Raw genomic sequence first — 17,493 nt, 5'->3', positions numbered from 1 at the left:
TTATGTTCTACAAAGGTAGTTTCATCAATAGCAAGTGGCATGTATGAGTCTCAAAGACTGCCAAATTACATCCCTACTAAAGAGTTCAGTATTATTTTTTAAAAAGCCCCATGCAGGAGGGTAGAATTGTAATACTGTGGTTTAATTTTTCATTTTACTTTCTCCCTACTTTGTCAGAGATAGTAAAGCCATCAAAAGAATAGTAAATGTAAGATAAACACAGATACCACAAATATTTCATGACTTCTTCCACTCTCCTTCCTGGAATTGTTTCATTCTCCTCAAATCATCACCATCACATCTCACAAAGATGATGTCTAAATATTAACATTATTTTTCATAGCTAAAAATGATTAGAAACACACTTGACCATTGTTGGTTCATATTGCAGGATAATGTGGCTTTGATATTAAACATGTGGTTTGCTGAAGTAGGTAATAATGCCCCTTTGCAGCTGCCCAGGTAACGCATCTCTGCACAAATCAACTTAGAAATAGGTCTCTTATTGTTCTGTTAGGTAAAATGTTCATATGAAGATATTAATGGGGGGGTGGGACAGCAATACCTTCTCTCATGTCACGTTTCTGATTTTACTTCATACGTTTTTTTTTTCTTTCTCTTCCATGTTAATACACAGCTCAAAAAAGCTGCTTTCATAAGGGGCAAAATCTGTGAGAGAAAGCATGTTGCATAGAATTTGTTGCAGGCATGATGACTTGGGTTGGGGAGATAGGATGTAGTATTTGATCCTTCAGTCAATGGTTCAAATCCAGCCATCTGATGGCTGTGCAGTACCTTATGTAGAATGAATATAGTCTTCATAGAGTTCCCACTGGCTAGGTGTCCACATCACAAAAATATCATCACACATGGCCATTGTGTTAGCAGGTTTACTAGAGAGGCCATAGATTGAATGGGCCTAGGTAGGGTACCCTGGATGTAATTATTTATAGTGAGTGCTGAGGTCCTTTGACAGGCAGTTGGGGAATCTGCCTGTACTGTACTTGTTCTGTAGCTAAAAAGTTTATTCTCAGTGCTCTCAATCCAGCTTTTTTTATAAGGACAAGAGTCATGTGAATTTTTTAAAAGAAAAAAAAATCCATTCCATTATAAAGAACATGGGAGGAAAAATTAAGAATATCCAGGCAATATGACCTTGAAGGGAAAGAAAAATGTATTAATATAATCGTAGCACTTAAGAATCCTTTCTAAAAATAAAATAAATAAATCAGCTCTTCTATGCTGATCTGTTCAACCTAACTCCTCTTTTCCATTGTTTTTTTTTGTTTGTTTTATTGATTTTTTTTGTGTGCTCTTGATTGGAATTTACAGGAATTAGTTTGTATTGATCTGCTTTCATTTGCATGAAACAGCTTTATTTATGCTAAACATGTCCTCTGTATTAATTTATTTAATGGTGAGTCTCCTTTTGTCTCTGCATCTGTGAGTGACTGCAGAGGTAAATGATTTCATTTAAAAAAATATGTAAAATATACAAAAAAACCCAAAACCCAACAAATGGCTGCAGTGCTCCTGACTTGCACAAGGGACTGTTGTGCTGTGTTTCTCAACCACAATGGAAGCCCTTTTATTGTATTCATTAATTTGTTTATCAAAGACATAGTCCTACATGCTACCTGGTTAAGCTTGACGGCTTGTTTACAATGGACCAAGAGCAATTCCCAGACACCCATGGCATGCTGCAGAATTTCAGCACAAATAACATTATCAAGTCTAAAGATAGGGCTCACATGGGACAATGCAGGCAGATTGAGGAGTAATATAGTTCCCACTGTTAAAATATTTAAACCCAGAAACTAGTTCTACATATCTAGCAAGAAAACAAATAGGAGATATGGAAGCAGTTCTTGTGAAATTTTTATCATATGAACCCTGTCTGAAAACAAAAAAAGGCATGTTCCTACTTTCTTTAGAAAGCATAATTCTGAATATCATCATAGGATGCTCTTGAATGTTGTGATGGGAAGGGATGCTAATTCTTTGCCAGGTTAGCTGTATAGGTTAACACAGCCTTGTTGCAATTAGGGTGATCTTTTCCTAGACAGTGTTCTCTCGGCTTTGTGAATGTATATATTTGTTCTTTCAGTTTATATACTGTGCCTATCAAAAATGAAATTAAAAAAATTCATAATACAAACATTTTACCAAAGTTCTTAGTTGATGCAGTGTCCTCTGAAAATGTAACAACATCGCTGCCCCACCCCGCCCCTTCATTGAAATCTTGGGTGAATAGAAATGCTTTACAGTGTGCCCTGAAGTGTACCCAGCAGATGTAAGCGCTACTGGCCAAAGCATGGAAATGAATTCCAAGCTTGAGGTCCAGCCACTGAAAATGCATCACTGGCTCCCCCCAGACATACAAATCTAGGGACTGTCAGCTTGGGCGCCACCACTGATCTCAACTGCCACTGTGTAATATGAATATCTCTAGATTGATGGTTAATTTCTTCTGGAGCTGGCAAGGCTAAATCCAGTGTGCACACCAATTGTTTTTTTTTAAATATAATACTTGATATATTACTTCATTGCAGTTAAGAATGCTTTGTCTAACTGTATCTTACAGGATTTTCAGTCTTTGGCGGGGATGGGTGGGTTTGTCATTTCAACTTTGTCATAATGCTACAAATTCATGACTCATTAAAAGGAATGACATGTTTAATCTTGCCAGTTTTAACTTATTAAACTTTGACTTAAAGTTTGTGGTAGTTATTAAACAGTATTGGGTTCATTCCCTGGTTGCATGTTTACTATTTAAAAGATGTGGGGGAGGGAGGGGATTAAAGCTAGATGATACTTCTGGAAGTTTTTAGTATAAACTTAGAAGTTTACATCTTCTCTTGTGAATTTGCATCATGTTAAAAATGAACTGATGGTTGAGGGTGGGAGTGGGAGAAGCAATTAATGTGTGCCACAAACCTGCAGCAAAATTGCACAAGTACTCATAATTTGAGTATTTTGTATTTAAGATTTCAATCTGTTGTGAGTCTGTAAAATAGGCATCCCATTGCTGAACAATACTTCTCAGACTTCTCTTAGAAGCTAAATGGATGGCCATGACAGCAAGTGAAGCTTGTATTAAATTACTTAATGATGGGGAAGGATGAATCTTCACCTAACTGTGAACTAAACCTTTCATGGATTAGAAAAAGTTCAGTTAATAGATATTATCTTTTTGGAGGTCGTCTGTGCTTTGTCTAAACCGCCCTAAGGTAAAAGCCTCCAACTACCATGAAGCTGCTGTGGTACTCCTGGCACTGGTAATTTCACCCAAGATTGCTGCCTGCTGGAAAATTTTCAGTTTCAAGGGTTGATTGCACACCCATCCTTTTGGATGCTTACTTGGAGCTCTGCTTCTTGTCAGGTTCACTTATTGCTTTTCAATATAACAGAAAAGTCAATTTGATCAAAGCCCCTTCAATTTTGTGGATCCCCTCAGCCTCTAGTCTCAACATTTATCTCTAATAATTCAACTTACTCCTGTGTGAAAATATGTGCAGGGTTTTTAGTACAATGTCTCTGAAAATTTGTACGAGTTTGCTTTGTTTAATCACTGTTTCTAAAACATTCAGATCTGATGTGACTCTTTCTGCCCATTGCAGGCGGCTTCACTCCAATTACCTGTATTGTGACTGCCACCTGGCGTGGCTGTCTGACTGGCTGCGTCAGAGACGCTCGATTGGGCAGTTCACATTCTGCATGGCACCCGTGCACCTACGGGGTTTTAATGTGGCGGATGTTCAGAAAAAGGAATACGTCTGCTCTGGTATGACACTGATTATTCATTTATCTATCTTCTGACATTTTTATAATGAAGTTCACACAAAACCAGTGAATGAAGTATTATTATTAGTCCCATTTAAATGTCATTCCGTGCCAGTGCTGATTCAGTCATATCACTGCTAAACTGTTTGCTAATATTGTAAATTGTTATGATTTGTTCAATCTCATACAAAGTGTTGGACTCGTAATTATTCTGTTCTCAAATTATTTTCTCAGCTGTACTGTTAGAAATGATTTTAATGTGAAAGGGCAATTAAGAAGTAGTAATTTGGCATTTCTCAGGGGAAAATTTCTCTAATCTCTACAGCTGACTAGTTTACAAAGGGCAAGGATTAGTAAATGCTGATCTGTATACACTGCTGTTTTTCCAGAATGGGGTGTGATCCAGTGGGAATCGGGTCTTTTTATGAAGGTATGGACTATAAATCCAGAGGTCTGTCCCAGGCTCTGAAACAAATTTCATTTGTGACTTGAAATCAAGACACTTAACTTCTCTTTGCCTGATTTTCCTTACTGGTAAAATGGGCATGATCATAATCTATCTACCTATCTATTGAAGTGTTATCAGTATATTATTAAAATACTGTCACTGATTTTTGTGACCAAATGTGTGTTTGTACCACCTGATGACTGGGGTTGTATGCAACATACGGTGAGCTCAGGTTAGATATAATCATCATCTTTACTCATCATAGTATTTTATATATTTATACCCATTTTCAAATATTAAGTAACATTGTCCCTTTGAGGTGAGGAAGTATTATTATCCCCATTTTACAGGTGGAGAAACTAGATACAGAGAGGCTGAGTGAATTGCCCAAAGTATCTCAACAAGCTGTTGTCAGCGTTAGGAGTAGAATGCAGCAGTCACTTATTCCTGACTCTGTGCTCATATGACTACAAGGTCCTGAATTATGAAAACCATCATTATATTATCCGGAATTGCTGGCAGTGTCAACAGAAAGGCCAAGGACCGAATGATCTTAGATTATGTTTTTCCTTCACTGTTAAAGGTTGTCCATCAGGACTGAGGCACATTAGTGGGGTAGTGTGCAAAAGCTTGAAATGGTGTTGGCCATTATGTTCTCGGGCTGTCACTCTGGTCCCTTACATCAGTAATACATAGTCGTAATAGTATTAGATGGCAAGGACAGAGATGCGCTTATGCTCGCCTCCTGCTCTCATAGGAAGCTTTGACAATTGGATATGTTACCCTCATTCGTGTGATCGGTGCTCCGAGATGTAGAGGAAGGCAAACCCACCACCCACATGCTGTATAACCATCTGTGCAGGACAAATCCCTTTTTACATCAAGTTTGGCAGTCAATTTAACCGCAGGCGTGTGAGCCAAACTTAAAGAAAAAAAAAAGCAGCTATGCATATTACATACAGAGAGCGGTACTTAGCCTCTCTGAGAAGTCTGAAGAGCTTGAGTCAAACAGCAGGAAAAGCCCCATTTTATAGAGAGATTATGTTCTTTTGTAGGTGCTTTAAGCCTGACCTTAGAAGGAAGCAATGCTAAAACTTACACGTCTGACCTAAATAGTACAATACAAATAACTCTGTTTTTTAGTTATTTTTATATATGGCTTGATCAAGCAGAGAAAATGTGAGAACTACATAAGGGAGAAGACAAGACTTTATCAAGTTCTTGTGTGCTTGTTTGTACAAAATGGCTGTTACCTTCTATGGGGCCACTTGGCAGTGCTGTGCCAGAGAGGGCAGTGTCAACTGTATGAAATGTAATTGTGGCGGTTGCACTAGGAACATTTGAGAAATGGCTGGTGCTCAGGTGATGGCTGTGGGGGCAGGCACATCTGTAAGCTTTTCCCCATTGTTGTATTAATTTGTGACCACAAGTGAGAGGTAAATAGTTGTATTTGTCGGACAAGGGTTTCATAGAATCATAGAATATCAGGGTTGGAAGGGACCTCAGGAGGTCATCTAGTCCAACCCCCTGCTCAAAGCAGGACCAGTTCCCAACTAAATCATCCCAGCCAGGGCTTTGTCAAGCCTGACCTTAAAAACCTCTAAGGAAGGAGATTCCACCACCTGCCTAGGTAACTCATTCCAGTGCTTCAACACCCTCCTAGTGAAAAAGTTTTTCCTAATATCCAACCTAAACCTCCCCCACTGCAACTTGAGACCATTACTCCGTGTTCTGTCATCTGCCACCACTGAGAACAGCCAAGCTCCATCCTCTTTGGAACCGCCTTTCAGATAATTGAAAGCAGCTATCAAATCCCCCCTCATTCTTCTCTTCTGCAGACTAAACAATCCCAGTTCCCTCAGCCTCTCCTCATAAGACATGTGCTCCAGCTCCCTAATCATTTTTGTTGCCCTCCGCTGGACTCTTTCCAATTTCTCCACATCCTTCTTGTAGTTTGGGGCCCAAAACTGGACACAGTACTCCAGATGAGGCCTCACCAATGTCGAATAGAGGGGAATGATCACGTCCCTCGATCTGCTGGCAATGCCCCTACTTATACAGCCCAAAATGCCGTTAGCCTTCTTGGCAACAAGGGCACACTGTTGACTCATATCCAGCTTCTCGTCCACTGTAACCCCTACGTCCTTTTCTGCAGAACTGCTTCCTAGCCATTCGGTTCCTAGTCTGTAACAGTGAATGGGATTCTTCCGTCCTAAGTGCAGGACTCTGCACTTGTCCTTGTTGAACCTCATCAGGTTTCTTTTGGCCCAATCCTCTAATTTATCTAGGTCCCTCTGTATCCTATCCCTACCCTCCAGCGTATCTACCACTCCTCCCAGTTTAGTGTCATCTACAGACTTGCTGAGAGTGCAGTCTACGCCATCCTCCAGATCATTAATGAAGATATTGAACAAAACCAGCCCCAGGACCAACCCTTGGGGCACTCCACTTGAAACCAGCTGCCAACTAGACATGGAGCCATTGATCACTACCTGTTGATCAAAGTCTTAAGTGCATTGTTGATAATCAGTTAGTTTAAAAAATTAGAGATGGGCATGCCATGTAGCAGAGACAAAGGAAACAAGGCCCATGCACCAAGGATCACGTATGGCCTGATTTTCATGTAGTTACCATGGACTTCAGTGCGATTTGTAGATGCCCAGCACTTCTGAAAAGCAGGCCATTAAAATCTAAGTTACAAAGATAAGACTAGACAGACTTCCAACCACAGGTCTTGGTGAAGTGGACAAGTGAAGAGGAGAAAAAAACATGGGTAAGGAAAGTGCCATTGACAGAGCCTCATTTTACTAGGGAAGTAACCACGCCAATTCTTCCTTAAGAACTCAACAACTGATGCTTCCAGAAAAACAGTACTGTGCAGTGAAACAAAAGGAGATGTTTAAATCAGGAGAGCTAAGGTATAACTGGACTGTGAGAAACTCCTCCCTCGGGGAAAAGTACCTGCCAGAATAAATAGTGTTCTGTAACAGCCATGCTGTCCCAAAAGAGAAAAGGAAATGCAGTTGAATAGGGGGAGATAGGATGACTAAGGAGTCCTCTCTGATTCCCTATCAGGTAACTCTCTTAAGGGTAGCCTGTTTTTTATTTAAAAAACAAAACAGTACAAACAAAAGCACACATAACAAAAAAAGCCATCAGCTTTGTAGTCCTGAGAATGCATTCCTTAGCCCCCCAATTGTAAATAGTGTGTGGCGAAATGGAAATCTACAAGAGTTCATTACAGGGGAAGATTTAGCACAGAATCCCATTTAATGCCCACTTGTTAAGAAAAAAAAAAAATCTGTGTGTGCAGTTTACTGAAGATGCCCCTGATTCTAAAGAGCATCTTAAACCTTGGCCCCACTGTTTCAAAATGCTAGCTTCTCCTCCCTGAATTTACAGACGAGTTTAGTCATTGTTTGACTATGAGTTACTGGATCTTAATATAGAGCGACTTCAGATCAGACTGGTGCAAGACGATGGTGCTGTGCAGGCCTTGTCTCACTGTGAATGTATTTTATATAATTTAAGGTGATATGAACAACGGTAACAAGCCCCAAAGTGGTGCTAAAAGGCTTCTATGTTTCATAGTGACAAGCTTAGTGCTGGAATACAATATGCTGCACCATTGTGTTTCAGTATACGTTCTGGGTTTCAAACAGAAGTGCTTTATAGTAATGGGCGTTTTTTCTTGGGAGAGGAGAGAGATCTTTACATTTCTTCTTTTTTTTTTTTTTTTTTGACCACCATATTATGGACTTTAAATTTGAACTAGGGAAAATCACTTCAGACTGGTACAGAACACTACCCAAAAACACATTTTTCATTTCATAGCAAATTTTAAAACTTGAATTAATGAGTGTTAAGGGTCCAACTAAATACTGAATCCTCCGTAACAGGGAATGGTTGTAAAACTGAAGAACAAAGAGATGCAATGAGTCACCCAAACTCTCATAGCAAAATTGGAACAAGAACCCAGGTTGTAACACGCCATATCTAGTGCCTGGCACGAAGCACCATGCTACCTCTCTGGCATGGTAAATGTTTATAGTAAGAGAGATGGGCAAGATGCATACATTCAGAATAAAAGAGCTTGAAGGACTAAGTTTTCAAGCAGGCCTCTCAATTTGTGAACCTAAATTTTACACATGCTAGTTGAATGGTTTGGATACACAGGGATTTGTTTGTGGAAATGAGGGGTTGGCTCAGGCATATGTGTGTCTGCGGAAGATTTGTGTGCAGCAACCTGGAAGCTGGCTTGCAAATATAGCTCAAAAGATGTCTAATCAGATTTGTAGTACTGAAGACAGCAGAGAAACATAATTTATATGATCCTGAACAGTGCTGGCTTTCGGTGACAAAAATAATTTGGTAGCCTGTCTTACCATTGTGGGAGAGCAGTGAAGAAGTGCCGGGCCGCTTTCCACATCGTTAACTAGCCCTCTCTTCATCTATCATGAGCCTTCTCTTTGGCTGTTAACATAACTTGTCCACTTCTCGGTCTTCTCTTCTGCAGCTGCTTCTGTCAGAACTCTGTCTTAATGCTTGAATTAATCTGCAAACACATCTTTTCCCCTGTGAAACTGCTTTATTTAACTCTGCAACACATTTTGAGATAGAGTTGGCATGCAAGGCACCATACTAAATAGGATGGTATTGTATTTTCAACCAAAGGATGATTATACCAATCGATGAAGTACAAATAGCATGACACATTTCTCCTATCTTCCTCCACCACAACTCTCCAACTCCCAACCACATTATGGAAACAAAGAGTAACAAGACACGGAGGAAAGACTTGTCTGTCAGCTGAAATATCAGCTTTGCTTTGATGCAAGGGGACTGTTTATTTTCATATTCTTCTAGGTATCAGGGAAGCAGTTGAGGGAGGGGGGATATGAGCTTGTTGTTGTACCTATTTGAGCCTTCCAATCTCGGTTTTAGGTGAAAACAAGATCCCAAGCAATGTTTAGATATTACACTATTAAATTATTTTCGCTCTATCCCCTTAGGGTAGCTGTTCTGTTTCATCTCCCTAGGTCCCCTAACTTAATTCTTACATGAATTTGAGTTGTGGCTCTTTGATTTTTCTCCTACCTGATCTTTGCTCATTCAAGGTGAGTTTAATCTACATACTGATCAGCTACATTGAGTCACAAAGCCTTTTGTCACTTGCTTTAATGCCTTGCAGTCTAAAGCGGTGAGTATATGAAGCCATACAGTCAGCAAGCAATTGCCTTGATCTTGTCAGTGTCTTGTGAGTGATCCGCTTAATGCCCCCATTTTAGATCACAATTGGATTTTTTTTCAAAATATTTTAATAAACCATCCTTAAGTTCTGGTGTTTTTTAAAGTGCATATATGAGGAGAATGAGGAAAGAGACTCAGGAGAAATAAAGTAATATTCATTCAAACTAAACAGTTGAGTGTAAAGCAGTTCCATTACAAGAAAATTGAGCCTGTCGTATGATAGTGTAATGCAGTGGCTAGTATGCTTGTCCCTGTTGCTACTTCAAGTTCTGAGTGGCTCTGGCACAAAGCGGCATAGTGATGACCCTGAGCTCCTAGGTTGGCACTGGTTTGTTACAATATTATAACATAATTTTTTATCAGTCACTTGGGATACTTCACAGTGGGCACCATTTAAAGAAATAAAAGTAGGGTAGGACTACCAGAGGTATAAGTTTCCAGGGGAGAAATAAAAAAGATGTTTTTTAATGTAAGTGGTACTACCAGTTTCTAAAATCTCCTTCAATTCATAGCTGATTATTTTACTTATTTCTTTCAATGCACTCTCCAATAGGAAATGTAACAATACATAAATTTAAACATTTAATTTTTGAACTGCTTCATATAGGACAGATTTTCTTTAATGAGCAATGAAATTGGAGTTTGAAAGGGGGGAACTTGGTTACCTAAATAATTTTCTTTTCCCATTAAGTAGAGGTTTTTTTTCTGCTTCTTGTTCCTCACCCTCTGTTCACACACAGCCAAATTTTCTTCTCACATACTTGCCGCGGTATAAATCAGTAGTAATTCAGTTGAAGTTCAGTTGAGTTACACCAGACTGAAACTGGGGTGAGAGGAGAATCGGTCCCAGAATCAAACTTCCAATCTGTTCTGACTAATGCAGCTGACAGTGATTTTAAGGAAACATTGAATTGATACAAATCTAATTTGGGAATCTAAAGTTCCTGATTCCTATGATAAAACTCTGTGTGAGGTGTAATATGGAGGGTAATGCAGTATCTCTATCCCATTACTGCCTCTTGGCACAATACCAAGAGCCTGAGCAAGGAAGGAAAGGTTGTTTGGTTGGTATTGACAAGAGATCTAGCAGTACTAAAATCATTAATCTCTGGCCAGGGCTTCTAGAATCACTAGACTGATGTAATCTTTTTTTTTTTTTAACTTCATGGAATGTTGTTAAGGAGAAAAAAAAGAATGAAAAACTAAATAATACCCTTAGGCTAGATATCATCATAGAACAGTCAAAAATGCCAAGAGAAAGGCAGGGAAAAATACTCTGCTTATATTTCATTTATGCAGTAATATGTCTATAACTATATATCTATACCTATATCTATAGAATTGTCTGCTACTTACAAAATGTTATCTGGAGGTGCTGATAGCTGGTAAAAATGGTAAACCCCTGAAAAAAGAAGGAATGTAGATTAAAGCAAAATAAAGAGAAGGAGACGAGTGGGACATCTTATCAAGTGATGCACTTAATTATGCAGGCCTTACTCTAACTATGCAGCAACAATAATTTCTGAGGGGGCAGGGAAGGTTTTGTCCCCTTCCCCCCCCCCCCCCCGATTGATCTCAATTCCTGCAGGGATGGGGGTAGCAATGTGCCCTACAACTGTCCAGATTTTAATGGTCACGGGAGTCAGAGTTTTTTCTTAGTTTTTTTTAATGTGGTTTTTGTATTTGTGTTTGGTTGGTTGGTTTGCAAAGCTTCAGTTCAGGCTGCTTTGCTCTCCTCGGTTTACCACTAAATAGCAGATCTCAGTATTTTTATCATTTGCCAACTTTTTATCAACTTAACTATTTGCTCCAACTTTTGCCCGTTTCTATATGAGTGACTTGTGGGTTAAATTAGCCAATAATACCTTTTTTGTCTCTAAGATTGGGTTTTAGCCCCTTTGAGAGCCCCAGGAGTACTGGTAAACATTCTTAATCTGGATTCTCGATAAAGCTGCAGGACTTAACACTGTGTTTGTTCATTTCTCTTAATGCCTTTTGAGAAAATCAGGGTCTGAATCTATTCTTGGTGCCCTTCAGTGACATTTCAAAAGGATTTTCAACTCCTACTAAACAACTCTTGTCACCACCAACTTTAACTGAGATCTAGTTTAAAGAAACATTTCATTGGGTACTATTCTTTACCTAAAAAGAACAGGAGTACTTGTGGCACCTTAGAGACTAACAAATTTATTAGAGCATAAGCTTTCGTGGGCTACTGCCCACTTCCTAAAGGTAGGCTCTCTAAAATAAGGCCCAATTGGTAGAATGTTTTGGGAACGCTTGCAGTACTGCTGTCTGCACTGAACTTTTCCTTTGGTTAAATGGAGGGCTTCTGTTTCTGGGTCTGAGAGACTCACATTTTTATTAATGCTAATCCCACACACAAAAGTTAAGCAACCATCCAGAAGTAGTAAAAAGTAAAAGCCAAAAGACAAATTGGGTGAATGTGTGTGTGTGTGTGTGTGTGTATTCTTGAGCCTTTTATCATACACCAACATACTTTCCAATACTTAACTGAGATCAGTAAAGTGTGTTCTTGTTTAGACCTTCTGAAGCATCCCTCTTTGCATTCTTATTGCTAATTTTAATAACAGTTGCAGACATACTATTTTAGAATAAGAAGTCCTGGTTGTGGTTGACCCAGGATGATGATAGAGACTTTTTATGTTGAGGACTGTGGGGAGGCATCACCGGCAAAACCGGGAGTTGATGAGAGGGAAGACTTCTTTAGCAGGTGGGTAAAATGCTAAATAATTTGGCCTTGACCAAATGTGTGAAAACTTGTGAAGTTTTTCTCATGTGAAAACTGTTTCAGGTGCAAAGTTTATGCAAGATACAGGACCCTGCCTGCAGGGTCCTTTTCGATAGGCTGTTGCTGGAGTGTCAGATGACTTCTACTTCTTGCTCTTCATGTAGAGATAAGTTCTGGGGTAGAAAAAACATATATTAAAAAAAATCTCACCCTGTTGCTTCTTGCTTACTCCCAGGATCTATCCCTACTAACCTGCAAAGTGAAGAGATCTCTCAGTACCATGGGAGCTCTGTTAGGAAGGTGCACATTTAAAAGGAAAGCAAAAGTTAATAAAAACAGCACGTAGACTTCATTGATTAGGGCCAAGTGAAAACCTGGACAGAAATGCTAGAAACCTGGCCAGTAAATAGCACTTTGGACAGTGAACCTTCGGCCATGTAAACAGATATAAGTATAATTTTTTTATTTATTTTTTTGCAGAAATAGAAAATTAAATGGCCTCCTAGAGGATCAAAAACCTGCTAGAGAAATGTATCAGTGCTTATCAAGTAGCTTTCAAATTTCAGTGCCAATGGTCCCCTCATCTGTTATAAAGGTGATCTGTTTCAACTTGTTGTTGTTTTAGCAAGAACATCTTTATCTAGATGATGAATTGACCTGTGTAGAATAGTCAGCAATCCATTCTGTTACTGCTTAGTCCAAGACTTAGTGAGACCCTGTGTGGTAATGATAAGTTGGGAATCTAGAGTAAAAGGGAGAATTGCAAGATTTCATCTTTGACTTCTAGCCTGAATCAGGATCAGTGCTACAGGTAGGCTACACAGGCAAAGGCCAAAGTGCCTAATTTTTAGGGGAAGCTGCAGTCTGGCAAACCCACCCACACCAGCTAGGACTGCTCTGCCCAGGTTGCACCATTGGGTAGCAGCAGCCTTGGGCACTAAAGTACTAGCACCAATCCTGGCCTGAATAATTAATTTCCTGTATGTTGATGACAGCAGAGTCCTGCCTCTTCTCTGCTATGAGGGACACTGCACTACAATGTGTGAAACAATAGGAATATTTACTCTAAATACAGCAAAGCCGGTTTCTGTGCAAGAAAGTCAATGTAATCCATAATTGGCTGGCCAAGCTCTGCAAGAAGCTAATTGTGAGCTCCATTCATATATCAAGGGCTAAATTTGGTCCAAAGTAGCTCCCATTACTAGCTGTGTTACTATGATTTCTCTGGAGATCATGACTGAAAATTGTCCTTAAACTATAGTAAGTTTATGTGGAATGGAGCAGCATCAGAGTAGCCCCTCTTATTTATTTCTCTCTGCTTGTTATGTTCACTGGGTTTGCCATGGATTTTTTTTCCCCTTAAGCAGAATTCTGTAAAAGGAGTGTTACTGCTTGTTTAATGATTCTGGATTGAAGTATAATCATACAGGAAGTCAGCTTTTGAGCCATTACTCCAAGAGTGCTAATGTAATTACATTTTTGTCTTGGTGTCTAAGCCTAATGGCTTGTTTTATTACTAATACACTAATAGTATTTCAGTATACAGTGGAAGTGCTACATTTACTCGTGTTAATGGAATGCCATTCTGAAGCTGTAGTTCACTTACAGGAATATTGCTGAGCAGGGAAGAATGAAGTTGGACTTCAAACTCTTGTAAGCATTTGACTTAAGCCCATGGACAGCCTCTTCATTTTTGTCTTTCTGACTTGACAATCAATTTTCTGTTTGCCGTTTGTGTCCTCTGCTGCTAATTTAGAATGTTTAATAATGCATAGGAAATTAGGTAAAAACTGCTTTCAAGAAAATACATGAAAATTCTAATGCGTGTGTGACTGACACACTGAGTTACATGGAATCTGTGTCCGCTCTCTCTGAATTTAAATTAGCTTTAAAACTCAAACTGTATTATTGGGAGTAGTTTTACTGCTACCGTTGGTTGAAGTATAGAATGATACTTGTAGGAAATTGGTGATGTCATAGACTTCTCACTTGGTATGAGCCAAATGAGCATAGAAGCAAATCTCAGAATAGTGGAAGAGGCAGACTGTGAAAGTGGAAAGTGGACTTTCACAGAAAATCCCAACTGGGTAAGTACCAAGCGTCAAGAAATCGAGAAGAATCCCTGTCCATGTTCATGATGAATGGCTCACCCAACTCTGTTTGTTTTGCTCTGAACACGTAGCGGTGACATCTCACCACTAGGAAGCAGTGGCCATTCAAAACCATCAACATAGTTGTTTTAAGAAAGCAACGAGAGACAAATTTATTCATTTCAAATTTAGTGAAAGTTGTAATACAGATCATTTAGTTGTATTTAACTCAGATCCCAGGACTGATATCCCTACCCTTGTGAAAAATACCATAGAGACATTTTAATTACTCACAAGTGGTCAAGGACCACAGTTTTCATAACGTCTCCAAACATTTGTTGCAGCAATATACCCTTTTGTTTATTAATCAGTAACTTTGCATCCATCAGACTTACAATTATTTTAAACCTGTCATAGATCTTTACCCAGTAAATCCATCTTGTCAGGTTTATATTCAAGCCAGCAGAACGTCTGAAAAAATAAGGAGTATTTTGTAGGTTTCTATCAAAACAATTGGTTAGGTGAAGCAGGACTAAACTGAGACCTACTTACTGTGTTTAATTAAAGCGCCGTAACTGGATGTCAATAGGAATGAGATTATTTGGTTTATTTACTCATTTCAAAACTTAATTTAAATGCCCCTGGCATTTAAATCATCCATTTATAATCTACAACTGTTCTGTTCTAATTGCAATTTCAGTCTTTTGGCTACCCTTAAAAGGCTAGAGGCCAATGAAATATTTAATTTGAAAACAGAAATTAACTTTTCTCAGTAAACTCCAAGGCCCTAAGTCTCCCCTCTCTCCCTCCATAGTCTATGGACTTTGATTCTAAAACAAAATACTGCAATTTAGCATACAAGATACCGAATACTAAAATTATTAGAGATGCCATTCTGTTTCTTGAGAGATAGATGAGAACTATCCTTTTTGTCGGCCTGATGACTGATCCAACTGTGCATATTTTGGCACAAAGGGTATTCAGATTTATCTATGTATAGAAAGAGATAGATTTGTGTGTGTGTATGTGTGTGTGTGTGTGTACACACACACATACACACACACACACACACAATCTCTTTCTATACATATATATATATATATATATATGTATATGTATAAAGGAATGAAGTGAGTTCTATTATCTATAAAGTTAAATATGCAATTAACTTGGAGAAGTGGAGCTGCAGTATCTCTCTGAGTTGTAGGTAGTAGTGAGAACCCCCCATCATATGGCGACCCCTTCCTGGGGTGCCCTCTTGTGGCAGGCTGGGGCATGACTGGGGCACCTCCCTCAGTTTCTCCTTCTTCTGGAGTCGGCAGTACCGCTACATAAGGTTTCAGAGTATAAATAGCCATTTGTTGGGTTAATTTTTTACAAAAAATTCATCAGCACCCCAAGCACAGCTCAGGAGTCTCTTGCCATGCTGCAGCTCTCCATTACACCTCTGGAGTCTCTCATTGTGCTCCAACCCTCCAATACAGTTCCAGTATTTCTCACCAAGCTCCAGCTCCCAGGTGCAGCTCCGGTGGCTCTCACCACCCCAGTCCCTCTAGCTGAGATGTTTCTTTACCCTCTTTCTTTCCTGTCTGGTTCCAAATCTTGCCCTGAGACATCAATGAGTTCTCCCCCTCCCCCCATCATTTCCCAGCCTTCAGCTGTCCAGCTCAGAGAGCCAGTAGATATCTCCCTCCGCTGCAGTCAGCCTTCAGCCACCACCCATGCCCCAGCCCCAGCCTTCTCTGGCTTTGGGAAGTTTATAGGTGACCCTCCCCCCAACTATCTTCCTGCTTTCTGCTTTCACCAGCCTGATCTGGCTCCACTGCTCACTAAGGAGCTCTCACTTCTCTTCCCTCTGAGTCATCCCTTCCCTGCAGCTCTCAGCCCAGCTCTTCTCTTCTCCTGAGCTCTCTCCCTCTCTGGACTTTGGGTTCTGAACTCTTACTCTTGGGTTGCTTCCCATTTATAACTCCCAGGGTAGCCCTGCCCTCCTCATTGCACCAAACTGGGGAACACCTGAACTGGAACAGGAAAGCTGGGCCTGATAGCACTTGGGGGTGAACTACCCTTTACAGCTCTGTATGTCATGGCCATGTCTTTTGGTAACACTTACCTGGTATGTAGCTTGCCAAACTATTAGCTACCACAAGCAGTAGAGCTCTAAAATATAGTCTCTTGGTGGGTTCTTTTTTTTTGGATTAGGGTAACCCCAGAAGCTGGGAAATTCAGTGTTTGATCTGAACGTCCTTAGTTTGATGGTGATCTGAACCAGGGGTTTCGTGTATAATTATAAAGATAAATGCCACGTGTGAAAATCAGATCCAGATCCGGATTTCTAGTACTCCAGATTCTAGGGATATTTAGATTTGGACACTTGATTAGTCATCTTTTTAGTATGGACATATCTCCTCCAGACCACCAACAGTGAAGATTTCTGATTAAACTCTGTCTCCATGGTGTTTCATTGTCCTGTCAATATGCTTACACCCAAGATTCACATAGACCTGGCGTGAAGGTAAAAGTAACACAAACTATCATTTAGGTGGAACTATTTAATCCAAATCATTTTTCAGATTCTCTTTACAGTTTGATAAAAGAAACCTTAAGATCAGCAGATGAATGTTGACTGAAATGGTGGTGGAATGTACAATACAGATTAATAAAATTCTGTTGCATGTAAAGCAATGTTTGTCTTCTGCCAAAAATAAACAAAACAAAACAAAATACAAAAAAAAAAAAACCCACTCATTTGTTTGAAATGATTCTGCAATTTATGCATAAAGTCTTTTTGTTCCAATAAGGTGCTCTGAAAACCAATAGCCAAGATCTGCTGCCACTCATTTAAAAAATGAAGAGCTTATTGACTTCAAAAGACCTATGATAGATTTAGATAGTCACACAAACCAGCACAAAAATGTGTGCTGCAACAGGGTATAGGTCTTAACATTTTTGAAAACCCAATACAGAGTATATTAAGCCAAACATAGAATAATATTATGTTTACCAAAAAAATTCTAGTTTCTGGTTTTAATTGAATAGGAAAAATTAAACATTGCTACCAATTATCTAGAATATGCGGGGGTTTGAGGGGCATGCGCAGCCATCCTCCTTCTCTTGCATTTTCATTTATTTGGACATTTTTCTCCTTAATGAAAACTCAGTGGATTCTG

At 39.4% G+C, this 17,493-nt stretch overlaps 1 protein-coding gene across 2 annotated transcripts in view; it reads left to right on the top strand.

Annotated features, from left to right (window-relative positions):
- SLIT3 (slit guidance ligand 3) overlaps positions 1-17,493 on the top strand; it is a 780,962-nt gene that overhangs the window by 489,820 nt on the left and 273,649 nt on the right. For both annotated transcript variants that reach the window (XM_034778698.1, XM_034778699.1), the window contains one exon: positions 3,621-3,784. In XM_034778698.1, the coding sequence (XP_034634589.1) occupies positions 3,621-3,784 (164 nt within the window). The remainder of the gene's footprint in view (positions 1-3,620; positions 3,785-17,493) is intronic.

Source organism: Trachemys scripta, chromosome 8 (assembly GCF_013100865.1).
Source record: "Trachemys scripta elegans isolate TJP31775 chromosome 8, CAS_Tse_1.0, whole genome shotgun sequence".
Classification (NCBI taxonomy): domain Eukaryota; kingdom Metazoa; phylum Chordata; order Testudines; family Emydidae; genus Trachemys; species Trachemys scripta.
This window is presented reverse-complemented; position numbering and strand designations above follow the sequence as displayed.